The sequence below is a fragment of the Ostrinia furnacalis genome, unplaced genomic scaffold (assembly GCF_004193835.3).
Source record: "Ostrinia furnacalis isolate ACB-3 unplaced genomic scaffold, ASM419383v2 OfSCF1172, whole genome shotgun sequence".
Lineage (NCBI taxonomy): Eukaryota > Metazoa > Arthropoda > Insecta > Lepidoptera > Crambidae > Ostrinia > Ostrinia furnacalis.
Window position 1 is genome coordinate 1,354,391 of NW_021131411.1, and position 20,401 is coordinate 1,374,791.

Consider the following 20,401-nt stretch of genomic DNA (forward strand, 5'->3'; position numbering starts at 1 on the left):
TTTTTTAGTATCGCCTGTTATTTAGCATTATTACTGTTTTTCTTTTATCAGGATATACCGCTTAGTTTAAAAGTAATTACGTTTTCTTTACAATAAGTAATTGGAAGAAAAAAAATTCTATAAAAATTAAAAAAAAAATCTCAAAAATTTTTTGACCTCTTTTTTATCGATAAAAATAGGTCTAGTTTCATCTCTTTTCATATGTACACTTTAACGTGACTCACACTGTATAAGTGCGTCCACCTGTCCGCATCGTACGCAGCGCACATCCGATACGATGTGCTTCGTACGATGCGTCCGTTGCGTACGATACCGACAAGTGGACGCTTAGCTTTCATCAGGTAATGTTCAGCGGAATGCAAGTGGTGGTGGTGTGGTGATAGGAGGATGCGTTCATCACACTATCACGTTCGCAAAATTCTACCTACATTACAGACCATCTACCTACCAACTTACAAGTACCACCTCAAGCTCAAGCAAAGTTTGTGGTGGCGGGTAGAAGAAAAACTTAGATCAATGGCAGTTAGATAGGAGTCGCCCAATGTAATGGAACTAAACATGTCTGCACAGTGGTATATCTGTGAAAAGATTTTTTTGTATAATTTTTGGGTTAAATATTCAATGTGGCAAGAAACTTAAAAACACTTACAGAATCTAAAAAAACATTAGGTTTAACATAAAGTTAGTTAATAATTTTATGTTCAACTTTAGATTTAGTTATACACTTTTTTCAGGAGGCCAGTCCATAGATTTATAAGGTGATGGGATACGTCAATTGATTTGTCATGCACGGACTGTCAACTGCGAGCTGTCATTTTCATTCAATCAATTTTCTTCGAATGGACTTGACATGTTTTTCTTTTTCGCTGACGCGTATTTACTGAAGTTTTAAATAACAATTCAAATTATTTGTTCAAATTCAGATAGTAATACACTGTAACTTTGGACATGCTTTGTTTCGTAGGTTAAAAGCTCTACTAAAATTAATGTAAATTTTTGCGTGCGTTGTAATTTCAAAAACTTGACCAAGTCGGAATTTGTAAACAAAGAAATTAAAAATGTGGTCGCACTTGGAACGTGGAAGTTCCCCAGTGGATTGGTGTGAATCAAACTATTCTATTTCTCCCATGGTCGCGGAGTTCGTAAATACTGTAAGTTAAAATTTGTTTTTTCATTCATTATTTCTTGTAAGAAATTTTCGAAGTTACAATTTTAAATAATACTTATGTTTAACAGGTCAGCAACGTGTTGTTCTTTCTGTTCCCACCTATTCTGATTCATCTCTTTCAAGAGTATTCCAAGTTTGTAAATCCTGGCATCAATGTACTCTGGGTGCTCTTGATGATTGTGGGGCTCAGTTCAGCTTACTTCCATGCAACATTGAGCCTTGTGGGTAAGTCGATAAATTATCAGATAGTGTATCATAAATAATAGAACATTTTTTAATATTATCATAGGATAGATTTTTTTATCTTATCAGAAACTAGATTGCACAATCAGAACCTTTCAAAAATAATACTACCTACCTAACTGTTTTCATATATTTTCATCTGAAAAGCCCTATTCCATAGAGTATAATGAATTAGGTGCCTGTTGTAGAAATAATATTTCTCAATGTATGCAGTCTCAAAGTAATATGTTTTGTAATATGTTTCATTGCATCAAGGTTGAATATGTAATAGAAGTTGATTTGCCAAATTTTGTTTATTATAAAAAAGTTTTATTAACTCTTAGGTATATGCATTAATTTTATAGCTATCCAACTTTTCGGTGATAACTTGGCCATGTATTATATTAGTATGGAGTAATAAAGTAATTTGTATGGCCACTTTCGAAAACTTTAAGTACAACAAGGTGCACAATAAATATGAATATGAACATTTCTCATGGTGTAGAAATTGTAAAAATCTACATAACTTCACAAAATAAAATACAGTAATTTATTTTGTGAAGTTATGTAGATTTTTACAATTTCTACACCAATGCTTTACCACATTTTTTCTGTGTTTAAACAAGTTTAGTGTGTAAGTTGTAACTGTTAATTTTAATGATTAATGTTGTATTTAATATTTCAGGGCAGCTTCTGGATGAGCTTGCAATCCTTTGGGTATTCATGGCAGCTTTTGCGATGTTTTTACCTCGGAGATATTTTCCAAAATTTTTGGGAGGAAATAGGTGAGTAATATTAAAATCTATTTTTATAGCTTAAACAATAACTATTTAATTTCTTAAATAATATTAATATTGCATTATAAAAAATCCTGGACCAACTTATAGCTTTCCTGTTTACGGTCCCAACAAAATCAAATGACTAATACTATAGAAATTTTCTGATTAGATTTAATTTCATTAAAGACATTTATACTATTATTATAGTGGTATTAATCCATTTATAAAATGTTTTATAAACAGTACTCCTGATTCTCATCTTCAATATGTTTTCAGTATGAATAGTTTAATCAATTCAAGACCATTGTTAAATCAACCTTGGTTATTATGCTACAGTTGATAATTATTTCTTAGCATGAACAGCTACTGCGTTTAGTCATGCTATGTTAGCGCTAATGAGAAGGCTCGCGGTACTGGTTAATTAGTATTATTATTGGTTATAATGAATTTCGCATTGTTATTATTAAGTTGAAATGAAAAGAAGAATAAAAACATTACGTAGGTACATAAAATATGCTATCGATCGTAGAGCTTGATGTTGGTGACGTGTATCGGGGCTTAAAAACTCTTAAATCACACGTTTGAGTCGTAGATAATGTACCTATCATCGCAACATAATCACATATTTACGTAGCTAGCTAATACATTTTTGTGTACGCGTACGCGTAGATACCAGTTGCCGCCACCCACACATTTGCGAAAATGCCAACATTTAATCGAAATCGTAAATTTTCCGAGAGTCATAAATAAAAACTAAAAATCCTCCACGGACATAATAATATGCAACTTAAACTGCGCCGATGTAAAATGGTTTTAATACAATTCGTAATTAATAAACTGACATAGTAACGATTCCGATAAAATATAAACATGTCAGTTGAGTGTATTCAGTGCAAGTGCACCAGAACAATGAATAATATGTTTACTACTCTATCGAACTTTGATAAACTTTTGTTTGTTACTATTACAGGAGAGTGTTGGGATTTTATTCGAGCGTTTTCTCCGTGTTTTCCACCGGCTTCCTCGTCATGCATCCTGCCGCCAACGCGTTCGCTCTAATGACTTTATCGTTGCCTGCTATTGGATTTCTTTACATAGAGCTGCATAGGTAAGATATTAATTAAACTCCGAATAGATATCCGAAGAACGCAGGTTCGAACCCTGTCGCCGTATTGAGGTGAACCCACTCATATACCTAACACAAGCATATTTGACTTACCACAACCACGAGGGGTTAATGGTCTACATATTAACACCCGATCGAGTTAACTGCGCATCTCTCTGATTGCGACTCTCTCGCACGCACCCACACACAGTGTTGGCACTAATCAATTATTTTTTTAATCAATTAATTAATTTGATTAATTTTAATCATGATTAAATTAATCCTGATTAAAATAATCATGATTAAAAAAGTAATCATAATCATGATTAATTAGTTAATCATTAATCAATAATCATTAATTTGATTAACTTGATTAACTTCTTAAATGTTCTCTCGAAAACAATGTTAAAACATTGAATTCCAATATTAGATGTTTTAGGCTACAATTCTACGACAGGTCATACCTAGATAAATATAAGGTAACCTAAGCTGCCCCCCGCCCCCTTCCCTCGCTGAAACTTCCGGTGCAGTCTTCCGACCTCCCGTAGGAGGATATCAGTCCACTTCCCCTAACGTTCCAGCACTTACTTGCTACCCCACACGTGGCCTGCACCTCCCCAACACGAAAAACCTCCTAGCTTAGCAACCCCACCCTTCTATAGAATTGCCCACGCGTGGTTCTCCCCCCGAAACTTCTGGTACGAACTCTCCAGCACCTCCCCAACACGCAAAACCTCCTAGCTTAGCAAAACCACCCTTCTATAGAATTGCCCACGCGTGGTTCTCCCCCCGAAACTTCTGGTACGAACTCTCCAGCACCTCCCCAACACGCAAAACCTCCTAGCTTAGCAACCCCACCCTTCTATTGAATTGCCCACGCGTGGCCCTCCCCCCGAAACTTCTGGTACGAACTCTCCTGCACCTCCCTGCTAGACATTTTATAAGTCGCAGGTACCTTTTCATACACCCCCAACCCTTTTCTTATGAAAATAGTAGATAGTTAATCAAATAATCAAATTAACGATTAATGATTAGGTATGATTAATTAATCTTAATCAAAATTTTTGATTATTGATTAATTAATCATAATCAAAAAAATTTGATTATGATTTTAATCATTAATCAGATTAACTTTTTGCCAACACTGCCCACACACCACCACGCCTTCGCCCCATCCTTGAGCGTTGATGTGACGTCACAGCTACCAGGTGCGACGTTAACTCGACCGGGTTGTAGTGTAGTTTAATTTGTATGTTGATGAAGTAACTAACAAATCTATACTTATAATAAATCTGTAGAGAGGTCAATTCTGTACATGAAATATATTTTCAAAATAACTATCAGGGGGTGATTAGTGATCGATACTGATGCCAAAAATGCAATCAGTAAAATTTTTGTCTGTCTGTCTGTTTGTCTGTATGTTCCTTATAGAAACAAAAATTACTTGACGGATTTTAACGAAACTTGGTACAATTATTCTTCATACTCCTGGGCAGGTTATAGGATACTTAGGAATTCCCACGGGAACGGGAATTAGCGGGAAAATCCTTTTGTATGAAAAATCTAAAGGGGGGGGGTTTCGACAAATATCACGTAAAATTTTTCAGCAACAAATAGTGTTCAATTAAAATAGAAATCTTACAGGTTTTACATTCTACGACGAAACCAAAAATATATTCTCATTATTATGTTACGAAAGATTACTACGCTAAGAAAGGTTTTCATGTATGAATCTAATGTAGGTAGGTACTAACTAATCGAAGCATAGATAAACTCATTTAGTTACGTTGCAATTACGCATTTTGAAAAATCTCACGTGAGATTAGGGGGAGGGGGAGGGGGTCGAGCAAAATCTCACCAAATCTCACCAAGGGGGGCGGGGGGTTGAAAAACTGCCAAAATTGTCTTACGTAATTAATGGACGCCCCCTAAGTAAGTAATTTAGACTTAAATATAAAGGCACTGGGTCTCTATCAGAAGGAACTCTAGGGGTGGAATCTCCATTGGCGTGGGTTAACGGGCAAGGAGATAATATCTTGGATGGTTGACAATCACTTTTCCTACAATTTAACGTTCCACCAAACTCAATACGCTTTCAAAGATAACCTCGCAGCCGCCTGCTCACACTTGACATGACACAACTGATTGACAGTTATCTTTTTCTGCGCATCAGTCGGGTGTTACGTTTAGGAATCACAAACCTTCCGCTCTACAGATTTATCAGATAACATAATATTAAGATTGGTACTATTAATCATCAATAATAATTTGCAGCATCTGTGTCCGGCGCCGACAAATAAATTACTAAACTTAAGAAACATTAAGTGCGTGTTATTTAATTATTGTTGTCCTTCATTTCCAGAGTAAAGTGTGCCCGGGTTTATCGTCTGGGGCTTCGCTGCGTCGCCGTCAGCTGTCTCGCGGTATTCTGCTGGATAATGGATCGCTTGTTCTGTGACGCGTGGCTGTCAATCAATTTCCCGTACATGCACGGCGTATGGCACATCCTCATCTTCATAGCAAGTTACACTGCCTTGGTCCTTTTCGCTTACTTTAATGTATTGGAAGAAAGACCAGAGCAAAAACCCCAGCTTAGATATTGGCCCAAAAACGACTTCGAATTAGGCGTGCCATATATCACGATCAAACACCCGTGTAAAGGAGACAAAAATATCGCAATCTAACAATTTAAATACTGATATTTTTGCCGCATTTTTTAAAAATGTTTTGAATGTTATGAGAATACTATTAGGATGGATACAATTGTATGTACGCATATTAAATTTATATAAATTGTAATGTAAATATTTTTAAATCTATTGTGACAAATATTTATTATAAGCAGATTTTATTTTAACATAGCAATGTGTTAATTCAGTGAAACATTTAATTATTATCAATTAAAATCTATTGTGATGCAGCATCAAAAGTTATAAAAGATTATAGTAAGTACTATTATTCTAGTGCCAATCTGTGATGTAGGTATAGTATTTAATTTTCTTTTTTACAAGTTTGTATTATTCTTATTTATGGCTTTTATGGCAACCATTTATTTTTTCTTAATATTTCTATTTACTCTTTTTCTAGCTTTTAGGAAGCTGTATAGATTTATTTTGAATAAAAACATTATTGTGTGATACTAAGATTTGTATGATGTAGTTATAAGAATTACTTATAATTTTTAGAATCATTTATAGGTATAGGCTACCTAATCAAAAATTCAGTCTTGGAACCTATTTATTGTCATGACATGCAAACAAAAAAAGTTTGTGCACAAGTACTCAATGTACTCAGACTCAGATATTCCTATCACAAACAAATAAATTATATGTGCTAAGAATTTTTAATAATAAATAATAGATTATTATGCTTTGCTCATAAAATTTGTGAAATTGATAAATACCTACTTAATTAGGTAATTACTAAGATTATATAACTTGATTATTTATTTGCAACTTCATTGTCTATTGATCTGTTTTATAAATAACCCGTGCAAAAGTTTACTTTTATGTATTTAGTGTTTTATTGTGCCAATGTATTGAATATTTTGCTAAATTAGGACCTGTATTTGTTCAGTGTGCAATAAACAGATAATTATCTAACTTTTATTTTTATGATACCATTAAGCCCAATTTTGTTTAAGTATGAATTCGAAATATTTTTTGTTATATTGGAAAAGATATTTGTATGCTACCATTAGTGAAGTGCGGACAAACATTAGTCTGGCTCCCAAACGGACGCGGTTTTTGTAATTAATATTTTTATAATATTATAATATCAACATACAGACTTTTCGCCTTAGCGGCAATATCTCAGCTCCGATAGGAGACTTGGATTGGAGCAAAGCTGAGGTAGTGAATTAGATGTGTCACTTATAATGGCCATATAGTAGCTATTGTACCTAATAAAAATACCATAACATGGACATATTCTCTAATCTGTGCTTAATACTAGCCACTATAAAATTATGAATGTTTCTGTTTCTGCTCTTAGGTAAACAAATGTTCAAAGATCATGGGGTCAATCAATAGGCAACAAATTACGAGCTTCACACAAAAACATTACCTACTTACTGTTTACATAGTTGTGGTAAACAATAAAATCGAACTGCCTAATAAAATCGATCATTCACGATAACAACCACCTGTTGGAATAATGTGTTTTGAGTGCCATTGTAGGTATTTATTTTAAAAAATGGTAGAATTAAAAAAAAATGTTGCTCTCCATTGGACTGGTAGATATCGGGGAATATTCATCCCATTTATTTTACTTAATCAAAGCTAGGCGTATTCAACCCATTGATAATGAAATAAAGTACTTCCTTCCCAAAAATAAGATTCAGACATTGTTAGAAACTGCTCTACTAAGTATTAATTACATAATTTTATTACACAACATTATTCAAGATGTTTCCTTTCTCAATGTCATTTTTTTTATCAAACCCATTCCATTATCTCAATAATTAGTCAAGTGCTAACCAACAACAATCATTATCTCTGGACCTTTGAATACATTTTTTGTCATGTTGAGGCCTACAAATATAGTTAGGTAATAGACTGGATGGAAATGAAAGAAATATAATATGTTTTGGAATGATTTAATTTTAACATGCGGTACATTGCTTATAAACGTCAATAATAAGATAATTTTATAATGTCCATAAAAATAAATTCGAGATTATTGGCAATATAAAAATGTCATTAAGTTAATCAGTCTGAGTCAGAAGATACATTGTGGTTTGTATGTAAGGTAGAGCTATCAAACTTCTTTCTAGGATAAGTGGATCCACCTCTGTAAACTACGTGATTCTTTTCTGTCTCCAATATTTTTACTTCATGAAGTAATTGCGGTTTATCCATAACTTTCTGAAGTTGATCCCAAATAAAAATGGCAAGATTTTCTGTTGTGCTTACCTATAAGAAATAGAAAGTAAAATAATCATTTGCAATAAACTAATGAGTCAACCATGCATTAGTTACATATTAATAATGAGCGTCCTATGAAATATAATTCTCAGTTGTGAAATATAGTTCTCATGTTACAGTTTGTGGTTACATTGCATTCACTCACCACAGTTTTGAAATATGGCACATCTTGGTCCAAGTTTTTGTGGTCTAAAGGATCCATAATAGCAGAATGCATGTATGTCTTGAGATCATGAACATTCATCACCATGCCGGTGTGTGGGTCCACTGGGCCCTTTACTGTGACCAACACTATAAAATACAAGGAAAATAAAAAAAAACAGTTTCAACAATGATTAAAATTTAATTAAATTAAAAAATAAAAATATTACTTAAACTTACCAACATAATTGTGCCCATGTCCATTAGGGTTGTTGCATTTTCCATATAATTTTTTATTCTCTTCATCACTTAGAAATGGGCTAAAAAAGAAAACTTTAGTTACAAAAAAAGCAAACTTGAAACAAAAGAAATATCATCAGGTGAAGTCTCACTACTAATTGACCATTGACATAAATTATGTAGTTCTTGAAATCATTAATTTAACTTGAGCAGCCTGAATAATATACCTGTGCAATCTGTGACATGAACTAAAAGTTTCTCTTCTAGTAATAGAAACAATAGGTAAGGCCATTGCTGTTTCTTCAAATTATTCTGGGTTTTAAAATTTAATTTAGATGATTACTCGTCAATATGTAATAGATCTATTCCTATGATCTATTCTATGAAGACAATACTCGCACTTGCCAACAACACGACTTTTCAGCACTTTTCGGCTTTGTAATTTTTTTTGTTGTACGCTGGCTGCTGGCTGGCTGACTGGCTGCTTGCAGAAATATTTTAACGTTCCAGTCAGTGACATTTAACTGACGTTTACTTTTTAGTACAAAACAATACAAGCAATGAGCAAATTTCTGATGAGTCAATGATACTTAAATCCCTGCTTGTTCTACTTTTTTGTAATGTAATTTAAAAATAAATGATTAAAGGCTTTAATTTTGTACCCGATATTTAATTAATTACAAAAAACCAAGAGAGACGGTAAAATAAGAAAAAGTAAGTGTCAATGTCATTGTCATTTTTATCCCATATAGGGATGTGCATGGTGGAAGCGGTGGTGATAAACGCCGATTGTGATAAAGGTGGTGATAAAGGGGTGACTATGAACAAAATAAGAAGAAGAAGAACTCATGTTGAAACTGATATAATTTTACTTGGTAAAGTTCCATTCTCCACTAGACGAATGGCAAAACGTGACAATTCCTTCATTCCAATCCGGTGTTTTTTTTTGTTTGTGCTTAATCTCCTAATTGATTAACAAGATTATAACCCCCTTACTAATAAAACTTACACGCTCGTTGAACAGTGTTTTAAAATGACATTTCCATACTAAACGTCACTTTAAAACACTGTTCAACGAGCGTGTAAGTTTTATTAGTAAGGGGTAAGCAAGTACTGAAACGCAAATTCGAGTCTATGATCTAGGAGTTGATGACAACAAGACTTGTCTCGTCCTATACAGTGTGTCCGGGCATGTAGTGATCAAACTTTAAGGGCGTAATCTATGGGCAATTTTATCGGTGAAAATACTTTAAATTTGGGGCTTGACCCATTTCTCGCATATTTACAAGGATTTAAGTTTTTAATTTTAAGTTTTCACCTCTTCCTTCAAAAACAAGTGATAACGTGGGTAGTTTAACATTAATAAGCAAAAATTTTATATCATGCGATAGCCAATAAAATTGACTATTAGTAAAAGTAGAAAAAAGATACAAGTTTTATACATTTTAAGGGTGTAAGAATGGATTTAATTAGAAATAAACTCGATTTTTTTCACACCTTTTTCAGTTATTTCCCAACACAAGAAAAACCAGGTCGTTAAGGTATGTTTTATTTGCATTTTATTATTAGTATTTGAGCTATTCTACAAAACGAATGTAAATTTATTAGTTTACATCTATTAGTTTCGACGTAATTGTTGAACAAAGATACCCCTTCCCAGCGGTTTCCATAGCGCACGCGACATGCGAAAATGCACTGCCTGAAAGAATTACACAACATATTCCGATTATGTCAGTCAATTTGACAACCTTTGTCGGAAACATTGTTCAATGAAAATATTGTCCGAACCCTTAGTATTTTTCTTCGACAAATACATTAACACATCGTGAACCACTTTTCTTTCACGACTATAAAATATTTTAGCAATTTAATTCACGAAATCAATTGCACACATTTAAAATAAAGTTTGTTTACACTTTGACAACAATAGACTGACATGCATGGTGACATGTGAATGAAGTTTTCAGTTACTGTTGCCATTAAAAGAAATTAGTACCATTAGTTTTCCGCAACATGGCGAGGGTTTTTATGTTCCTGGTCAGGCTATACTATGGAAACCGCTAGGAATGGGTATCTCTGTTCAACAATTACGTCGAAACTAATAGACGTAGACTAATAAATTTACATTCGTTTTGTAGAATAGCTCAAGTACTAATAATGCAATGCAAATAAAACATACCTTAACGACCTGGTTTTTCTTGTGTTGGGAAATAACTGAAAAATGTGTGAAAAAAATCATGTCTATTTCTAATTAAATCCATTCTTACTCCCTTAAAATGTATGAAACTTGTGTCTGTTTTCTACTTTTACTAAAGATAACACTGCGGAACAAAAAAAATTAAAAAATCTGCGGCACCTATTTTGTTAATGGATTTTGTAAATACTTGTATAAAACATAAATGGTGTGCATTTACTTTCTTTTGATTGACTCTGGTTCTTGAGATATACGAGACACAAGAAATCAATGAAAAAAATTAAACGACCCTCCCTAAACTTATATTAATTTGATTATACCCACTAAGTTTTATTTTCTACTCATGTATTAGTGTAGTTGTAGTTACAACAATTTAGTAATCAGCTACTAGACCTTGAAATTAACAGTTTGTGTCTTTTAAATTAATTTTTAAAGAGCTTTTTTGTCTCAAAAATATGAGTTCATTATGAAGACCTTGCGTTTACAATCCCAACAGTTTTTGTTAATATTTGGCTTCTAAACTTACAAAAGCAAAGAAATAAGATCACGGAGGTAGTGATAAAAACCTACCAAGCATACTTTCTTATAAAACTTCCATAAAATAATAAATATTGGGGGTCCAATATCGTCTGCAAGACTCGTGAAGACTCTTTGCCATACTGGAGTCAAGCTCGACGTAAAGGACTTCAATTTGGAAGGCCAAAGATATGAACTGAGCTTTCTAATCACTAAAATAATTCTCCCATAATCTGGGTGATTACAGTGATAATAATAATAAGTAGAACGGTTCTACCAGAACATCAGGATAGTGGTAGAATGATATCCACGGTCAATGGGACCGCCAGATGATGGTTGATTACTGTTGCCATAATTATGGAATTTTCCTGACCAAAACCATAACATAAAAGCTTACAGAAAAATCTTTTTTTTATTTTGTTTTTCTATTATTTGATGAAAAGCAAATATATTTTTAATTTTTATATCGTTCTTAAATAGAATCTTAGTGTAAATATTTTTTTTATACAGATTGGTGTTTTTATTTTAGTTTTTTTCATATGAATAGTTAATAGTATTTATCTCAAGATCTAGAGTCAATTTGACAAATCTAATATTTTTCTAGTATTCAGCACACTAGTCCCATACAGAATTTCTGGTCAAGCCCCAAATTTAAAGTATTTTCACCGATAAAATTGTACATAGATTACGCCCTTAAAGTTTGATCACTACATGCCCGGACACACTGTATATTACTTTACTCTATGGTCTCAACTCTCAACTCGACCACAGCACAGAGTACCTCGACTTCTTGAGACTCATCGACTTGTCAGTAAAATTATTTAACAAACTTCCAGATTATACAGTGTGTCTTGTTGATAAAGTGCACATATGAAAATAGGTGAAACTATCTTGAGAGTTTTTTTTATTGATTTTTTTTTCTTTTAAATACTTATTGTAATGCAAAACGTAATAACTTTTAAACTAAGAGGTATGTCCCGATAAAGTAAAAACATTAATAATGCTAAATAACAGGCGATATTAAAATGCCCAAAATTGTCACTTAGTAAGCAATAAATAATTTGAAAAAATAAAATAAAAATGATGTGAAGTGGTGAAAGAAAAGTGAATTTATCGAAGGAACATCTCTATTTATTGTAAGTTTTTGACATTGACGTTTGTGTGATGAATGTGTTTGCGTATGTGTGTGTCTTTGGATTTGGACAAATTGGACTTTGTAACCTTTTTGAAAAGATAATTCCCGATTGAAATAACTAATATTCGGACCTTTTCACACAAAATGTTTTCTCAGTCGAGCAGGCAGTTGTTTTTATCAAGTCAGGTAATTAATTAACCATTTTGTTAATTGGGAATGCTTACAAACATTACGAATATAACCATAGGTATCCTGATTCCAGTCTGATAATAATTATTATTTTTGTTATTTCAGCTGCGCCGTCTGCAGAGCACTTTGGTTATAGCTGAACACAATAATGAGACACTTTCGGCTGTTACACAGAACACTTTGAGTGCTGCCAAGAAAATTGGTGGTGATATATCTGTTCTGGTAGCTGGTACCAAATGTGGCCCTGTAAGTAAAAATTCAGTTGATACCTATTCTAAATATTTGCTCAGTATGATTATCTTAATACTTAACCCATTATAGACTAGCGGTCCCATATGGTACCACTTTTTAGTGTGTTTTAATTTGGNAATTTTTTTTATACAGGCTGCAGAGAAAATTGCCAAAGCCGGTGGTGTATCCAAAGTCCTTGTGGCTGAAAATGAAGCCTTCAAGGGTTTCACAGCAGAGTCTTTGACCCCTCTGATCTTGGCGACTCAGAAACAGTTCAACTACACTCACATCTTGGCCCCCGCCACTGCTTTCGGAAAGGCCCTCCTGCCAAGAGTGGCTGCCAAGCTTGATGTCTCACCAATCACTGATATCATTGGTGTTAAGGATGCCAATACATTTGTGAGAACTATTTATGCAGGTAAAATTTATTCAATGTGTATGTTAACAGGCCAATATACATCATCAGAATTTCTAGTGCCTTGTGAAAGACAAATAAGTTAGCAAAAATAGCAGTATTTTTCCATTCAAAATCAGACTAGTCTTGTAAGATTACAACTGGAAAAAGAACATCATCATTAATATTTTTTTAGGTAACGCAATCCTGACATTAGAAGCCAAGGATGCTATCAAGGTGATCACAGTCCGAGGGACTGCCTTCGCCCCTGATGCGTTAGACGGTGGCTCTGCCGCTGTGGAGAAGGCACCTGAAGGTGACTACAAGACTGACCTCACTGAGTTTGTGTCACAGGAGCTCACCAAGTCCGACAGGCCTGAACTCACAAGTGCTAAGAACATTGTGTCTGGTGGTAAGCATTCCATTACTTTACATTGTAAGAAAAAATCTCAAAATATAGAAACAATTTGCTGGTAGTTTTGATATTTTTTATTAAACAGTACTGTACCGTTATTCGAAGCCTTTATAATGAGAGTAGTGTCTGTCTTTTCCTGTTTGAGTACTAGTTTTGACGTATAATCTGCCCACGTGACTTCCGCTCCGGTCCCCCACCGCCTAAGCACGCCTCAATTAACGACACTAGCGCCACCAACGGTAGCTCGAAACTNAATTATGTTTCTGATTATGCTTGACTAAACAAGCTACTCTTACTAAACATAGAAAGAATACTTAACTGTTTGGTGTCTAAATAATTTAAAAACTCATTGCTGAACTAAAGTTATTAACTCAAATGACCAACATGATTTTGAAGGCATTTAGTTGCAGATGTTATTGTCTAATAAAGTGATGATAATAGATAACCATAAGCATTGCTTATAAGAATTCTAAGGTTTGACATCTACTTTCATTATCACTTCAACTTTTTTGATTTCATCTGTTTTTGCAATCAAAATCTCGTTAACCTACCACAGGTCGCGGCCTGAAGTCGGGCGACAACTTCAAGCTGTTGTACGACCTAGCCGACAAGTTGAACGCGGCTGTCGGCGCCTCTCGCGCGGCCGTCGACGCAGGTTTCGTGCCCAATGACCTCCAAATCGGGCAGACTGGAAAGATCGTGGCACCTGTAAGTAGAAAGAAGGAAAGAATGTTTATTTAGTATCAAAATAAAAATAAAACATTAATATCTATAAGATTGGAAGAGAATTGATCCGTCTGCTCTTTTGCCTCCTGTCACATAAAAAAAAAACTTATTGTGAGGCCTATGAGTAAAACCAGCTTTTTTCTTTTCTCAATGCACTCGGTAGACTGTGAATAGCTTTGCTTGTGCTCTTCTTCTTCTTATTTTGTTTATGGCCAGGTCTGGGATATTACGGCCCGCCCGAGATTGACCTTTCCAATGAATTCCGCCAATTTCACGTAATTATTAATTTGGTATCTATCGGAACTTGACACCACTGACCGAGTGACGTACTTTTTATGAGCTGTCAAAACGGTATTTTACACAGTTTTTTATATGGCAATACAAGCCGTGACGTCACTTATTTCCACTATTTATCAATTTCAAAGCAAATAAAAATCAAAATTAACAGTATTTCTTTTTGACCTGTATTTTGGTGCAGTTTATGCGTCTATTAATAGTATTTACTGATGGAACAGCTTTGACATTCTTACAGGATCTATACATCGCCGTCGGTATCAGTGGTGCTATTCAGCATCTCGCTGGCATGAAGGACTCCAAGACAATCGTAGCCATCAACAAGGACCCTGAAGCACCTATCTTCCAGGTAAATAACTGTCATAAAATAAGTCGAAAGTTACATTTTGAGCTGTCACATCCTGCAATTCCTATTGGCAATAATGTATTTCCGCGATTCGAAACATTGTCTATGTTGTACATGCTGGACTTAATAATATAAAAATAAAGTTATTTTATATTTTGAACCGTAATTTAGCAATAGTCACGATTGTGAGCGGATTTTACTAAAATTGCTCATACTTGCTCAGCTGTACTGTAAATACAGGGTGTTAGGTAAATGGGTATATGAGCCGACACTAGCCCATGTTAACATGGGCATATAAATGGTATGGTGAAGTCAGAAATTTGATATCAGCATTTTAATTTTCATACAAAATAATTTTTATAAAATCCGATTTGTATGAAAATTAAAATAATTAAAATGAAGATATCAATTTTCTGACTTCACCATACCATTTATATGACCATGTTAACATGGGCTAGTGTCGGCTCATATACCCATTTACCTAACACCCTGTATAATAGCATACAAAATGAAGAAAGAAATCGGTTACAGGTAATTAATTAAACAATTTTCAGTACCAGCACAGAACAATAATAAGTACTACGTACAGAAGTTTTACTTCGCGAAGGTATTTAAAAAAATGTATGCTCAATGTCATTAACAATATGGTGTAATTTAGCCTGTCTCAAGAGTCAAGCACCATTTTGTTGACAAACGTCAGTGATCGGCACTGCGCCGAAGCTATAGGGCTGACTTTGGTAAAATGATGTGACGTGAGGTGCCAAACTGCGGAAAATGCCGGAGCAAATACATGATTTAGCATGAATTATCATTAATACTAATATTAACTACTTATTTACCTCTCAGTGTCTTGAGGCAACTTAAAAAGTACATTCTGTGTTTTTATTATTATTTAGGCAGTTAAATACTGCACAGTATTTAGTACACCATTTTCTTTATTTTCTTCCATCATACACAAGAATACGCGTGCGTGAGTCAATGTTCGCTCGTATGTGAGGCCTTGTCGAATAGTATCCTGTAGGTGGGCCATCGTACGTGTTTTGTTTTCGATGTAAACTCGCGGAGATGAACAGGCCGTACCAGATACTAGACTACTAAATATTTTTGCTTTGCATTAGCTGAAATTAAAATGGATTCCCAAATCCCAGTTTGTTTCTGATAAAAACAATATGATGCAATATTTAATTTACCATAATGACTGCTCTTGACGTCACTAATGTTGAACACGCCCGGTTAAAGATAGATTAAAAGACAGTCGGGATTACGTGATTTTTAGTATCGAAAGATTATTAGCCTGATTTTGTGTTATCTGATTGATACATAAAGTTTTTGCTTCGAATTTTTTTTATGATTTGTAGGTATACCACTTAGTATTTCGAATAATTAGTTTCTTCTATTATACATAGCTAAAATTATCACTTTTAGAAATTTTATGACATATCTCGGTCAAATTACCTATGTATTACCATTAATAAAATTTATCATTGAATATTAAAACGTGGAATCTTCGTTAGAAACCACTTATCAAAAGCCAACAAGGTTCAAGGCTGCTTATCTGCCAAGATATAGTCAGTTCAGTTGTTTTGTTTGCTAATTAACTTGCGTAAGCGTAATGAGGGAATGAATGATTGGAACGAAATGTTTGAAGCTAGAAAGTTAAAGATTTCCTATTCAATTAACTGATTCCTGAATTATTTGATTAAGAGTAAAAGTTAACTTTGACAAAATAAAATATCTTATTTTTTTTATCAATTACAAATATGTAGTTTACTGTTGCTGAGTCAGAGGTAAATGTCGATAATGTTATGTGGGTACCTAGTACCTACCTACATACCCCTGACAATGATGAGCCCAAATTGGGTTTTAGATAAAAGTTACGTCATTTATGTATATCGAAGCGTGGCTTCTTTCGCTGATATTTTGCTGACATTTTTGCGTTAGGTCCATCCCCTTGCCTTACACTGTTGTTAAATCACTTATCTGTTTTTTATCATTCGCATATGATTCGCTTTGCTTTGCTTTCGAAAATCCAATGATTAGTTTATTTGACTACTGCATTATGTATTGTTGTTGTTTATTTTTACAACTTTGCGTGCTCGCGTGTTCGTGAAGCACGCTAAAACGGTAGTATGATCACAATAGGCCATTACTATCGTGCTAAATTCTTTCCTTTGAAGTGCCAAAAACGCCGCCACCCGATCCATCTGAGCTGACGTCTTGTTACAGACACATTACGGTTTAATTCCGTTAATTACCACTGCAGAATTTACTCTAGAAATGATTGACATTATTGATGCACATGTACTAATAGTTGTGTTGTGGAGATTTATTAAAATAATCTCATGCAACCTTGAATTCCGCATGTTGACATCTAAATTCTAACATTTACCAATTTTACATACTAGCTTGAGTGTATGCGTGTTGTATGGATTTGAACTTTGATCGTCAAAAGAACGGAAAATCTATTATTCTTTGTATTTTATTGTCGTCTTCTCTACGTGCTAAAATAAGTACGCGCTATTTGTAATTTGTGCAAGATTTCTTACTCAAGATCTGGTGGGGCCTAGAATAGTCGTCTTGTTTCCTTGTATTTGATTGCGGACTTTTAGATTTACATAATTATACACAACTTAATCGAGATTATTCGAGTTTCGAGATGTTTCAAAAAGTAGGTAGGTACATTTAAATTGTATCGCGATCGTATTTATGACAATAAAATATATAGTTTCATACATGGTTCATCAGATACTATTGTTTGTTTTTAATAAAAAGCAAATACCTACATATCTCACGTATTTTTTCATGTCACTTTTAACATTGCTAAATTTTCATACGTTACGTCACTGTTAAATGGAATCAGTCTAATAAAGGACAATAAGCTATCTTATTGCGCAAGATTAAAATTACTTAAATCTAAGGTGGAGTGAATCCTTAATGCATAACATTAATTGCATGGGAAACTCATTATTAATTGCTTACCTAGGTATATTAGCGATATGGAAACTATGCAAAACCCACTTACCGCCTAGGCAAATATAATATACTTAGACAAGTACCATAATATGTAATTAGTATCATGATGTAATTAAATAAGTATCACTTACTAAGTTCGTAATTTATTTAATTAGAATATGACGTTGCCTTTTAGATCTAGAAAGTAAAATAAGTGTTTTTGGTTTTGAGTCTTTATTACAGAGCAAAGCTCAAAATTAAATCTCGATTTATTTTCAAGCATTTAATTTTATTGATTGAGGCTTTTGATTAATTGAATTCTAATATTTAGATACAGGACTGGATTGGGTCAATTGAATCGAGTTTTAAATGTTATTTTGTTATTACGAACCTTAATACGGGGTGGACAAAGTCGCATAGTCTCCATTGATCTCCTCTTCTTTAACATCCCTTTCTATAAATGTCAAACCTGTTTTGAAGTAAAGGTTTTCCTATTATTATTATTTTGTTCCCAGGTCTCGGACTACGGTCTTGTCGCTGACTTGTTCAAGGCAGTCCCTGAACTCACGGGCAAGCTGTGAAGAGCACAACAATTAGTATAAATCAACAACTTCACGTAGCTATCTCATCCACTTGTTTATATTGTCTTTTGATATTATACAACTGTTGATGGAGTATTTTGGAAAGATATTAAATAAATGTATAATACTGTTACGGATTTTTTTTTATTTGGCGTAATTCAATGATGTTCCCATTAAAATATGGAATGGAAAATAATGGAATGTTTACAATGAAATATCCTTTAAAATAATAAAGGAAATAAAGTAACAAATTACAAAAATTCTTAAAAAAAATTAAATGTCTTAAAAACTAAAACTTTATTCAATCTCTTGTTCGTTTAAAATAAGATTCAATTCAATTCAATCTAGGTACCTACAAAATTTCATAGAATTTGAATTTGAAATCGCAAAAATGTTAATATGGAAAAATGAATTTTCGTCAAATTCTCCATACTAAACCCTCGTACCAATAATATAAAGAGGAAAGATTTATATTTTTGTATGTTTATTAAGAATAAACTCAAAAACTATTAAAATGCTACATTGATCCTGAGTAACATACACTGCAACTTACCGAAATTCACGCGGGCGAAACCGCGGGCAAAAGCTTAGAGAAAATCAATAATTTTATTGCATTACCTACTTTTTATATTAATTTGAAAAAGGCTGTATAGAATTTTTTTTTATTTACCTAAAATGTGAAGAGCACGACAAAGGAAAATATTTTTGTGTTGGTGTCCACTAATTTTTGCGGTGTTCACGAGATGGCGCTAGAGGTATAAAAGTTTTCCTTTTGGCTTATCCTCAGATGTAAAACAAATGATAAATCAGTTAATATCATTTGATTTAGGTAGTAAGTAGGTATATTAAAAGTATATTTTGAATATTTTTTTACAAGTATTTTCCAAAAAAATATTTCATACAAGTTTCATAAAAATAAAGAATAAAATTTTTGGTTAAAATCTCCCTTTGTAGAAATGCTTTTAAATTTTAGTATTTCACGCAGGACATTCCAAGTAAAAATAAGCGAAATTAATTCCCATCTGTAATAAATGCGTAAACCCGCGCAGATGATTTAAGCCGCACATTTATTTATATTGAAGTTTAAGTAGTTAGGTATAAAACTAACAGGCGGTAAGCGCAGTCAATCACATTGGTAACGACAGTAAAGATGCGGTTGCCGCATTCTCGTTATCGAGCCTCCGAGGAGGGCGGGCGGTCGCAAGCCCCGCCCTACTACCACGCCCGGCGGAACCAGCGACACTGGCGCGACACGGCACTTTGCGGAACTAAAACTAAAATAACTCGACTGTTTCGGATGCGTTTTGGGAAGGTCAACGCTAATTGATCTACATTTGTAAACATTGTTGAGTGTGCAATATAAAGATTAATTGTTTTTATACATGATTACATTTTTTGATTTCGATTAATTAAAATGCACAAGCCGTGCGAGCCACAAAAAAAATAATAATTAAAAGTGAACCAACGAAATAGTAAAATAATAATTATACAAAAATACTTTTCTCTTAGATACGATAAGCAAGTATTGAGGTAATTTACCAACTCAAAAGTTGTGCTACTCAACAATTTCGTTGAAAACAACATTGTAATATTTCATATTTTTTTTGAGGAAATAATTTTGAAAACAATACCTATTTATGAAGAGTTATCGACTTAGGTACCTTATTAACTGGGACTATATAAATAATTAAGTACCTATTAGACAATGTTAACATTTAATAAACTGCATTTAATGAAAAGAGAGTAATGTTAAGTGCTTTCCTAACAAAGCGTCTATTGCTGTGTTGTGACAAACAGTTATTGCATTTTACAAAGCCAACTATTTTTAGAAGGTTGAATTGTTATTTA

The 20,401-nt window shown here is 33.5% G+C and overlaps 3 protein-coding genes across 3 annotated transcripts; 2 read left to right on the plus strand and 1 right to left on the minus strand.

Moving 5' to 3' along the window:
* Positions 1-819: 819 nt before the first annotated feature.
* On the plus strand, positions 820-6,621 carry bwa (alkaline ceramidase). Its single transcript, XM_028303054.1, has 5 exons — positions 820-1,151; positions 1,237-1,393; positions 2,076-2,175; positions 3,140-3,277; positions 5,637-6,621. Exons 1-5 carry the CDS (start codon positions 1,059-1,061, stop codon positions 5,956-5,958), a joined length of 810 nt encoding a protein of 269 aa, XP_028158855.1. The 5' UTR covers positions 820-1,058; the 3' UTR covers positions 5,959-6,621.
* A 1,234-nt stretch (positions 6,622-7,855) lies between these two features.
* purple (6-pyruvoyl tetrahydrobiopterin synthase purple) lies at positions 7,856-9,207 on the minus strand. Its single transcript, XM_028302988.1, has 4 exons — positions 8,808-9,207; positions 8,581-8,660; positions 8,345-8,490; positions 7,856-8,187 (listed from the first exon to the last, which is right to left on the minus strand). Exons 1-4 carry the CDS (start codon positions 8,870-8,872, stop codon positions 7,984-7,986), a joined length of 495 nt encoding a protein of 164 aa, XP_028158789.1. The 5' UTR covers positions 8,873-9,207; the 3' UTR covers positions 7,856-7,983.
* A 3,248-nt stretch (positions 9,208-12,455) lies between these two features.
* Positions 12,456-18,686, plus strand: wal (electron transfer flavoprotein subunit alpha wal). The gene is made up of 7 exons (XM_028303034.1): positions 12,456-12,611; positions 12,720-12,860; positions 12,999-13,263; positions 13,436-13,651; positions 14,211-14,362; positions 14,913-15,023; positions 18,488-18,686. The coding sequence occupies exons 1-7, from the start codon at positions 12,570-12,572 to the stop codon at positions 18,551-18,553; spliced, it is 993 nt and encodes a 330-aa protein (XP_028158835.1). The 5' UTR covers positions 12,456-12,569; the 3' UTR covers positions 18,554-18,686.
* The last annotated feature ends 1,715 nt before the right edge of the window (positions 18,687-20,401 follow it).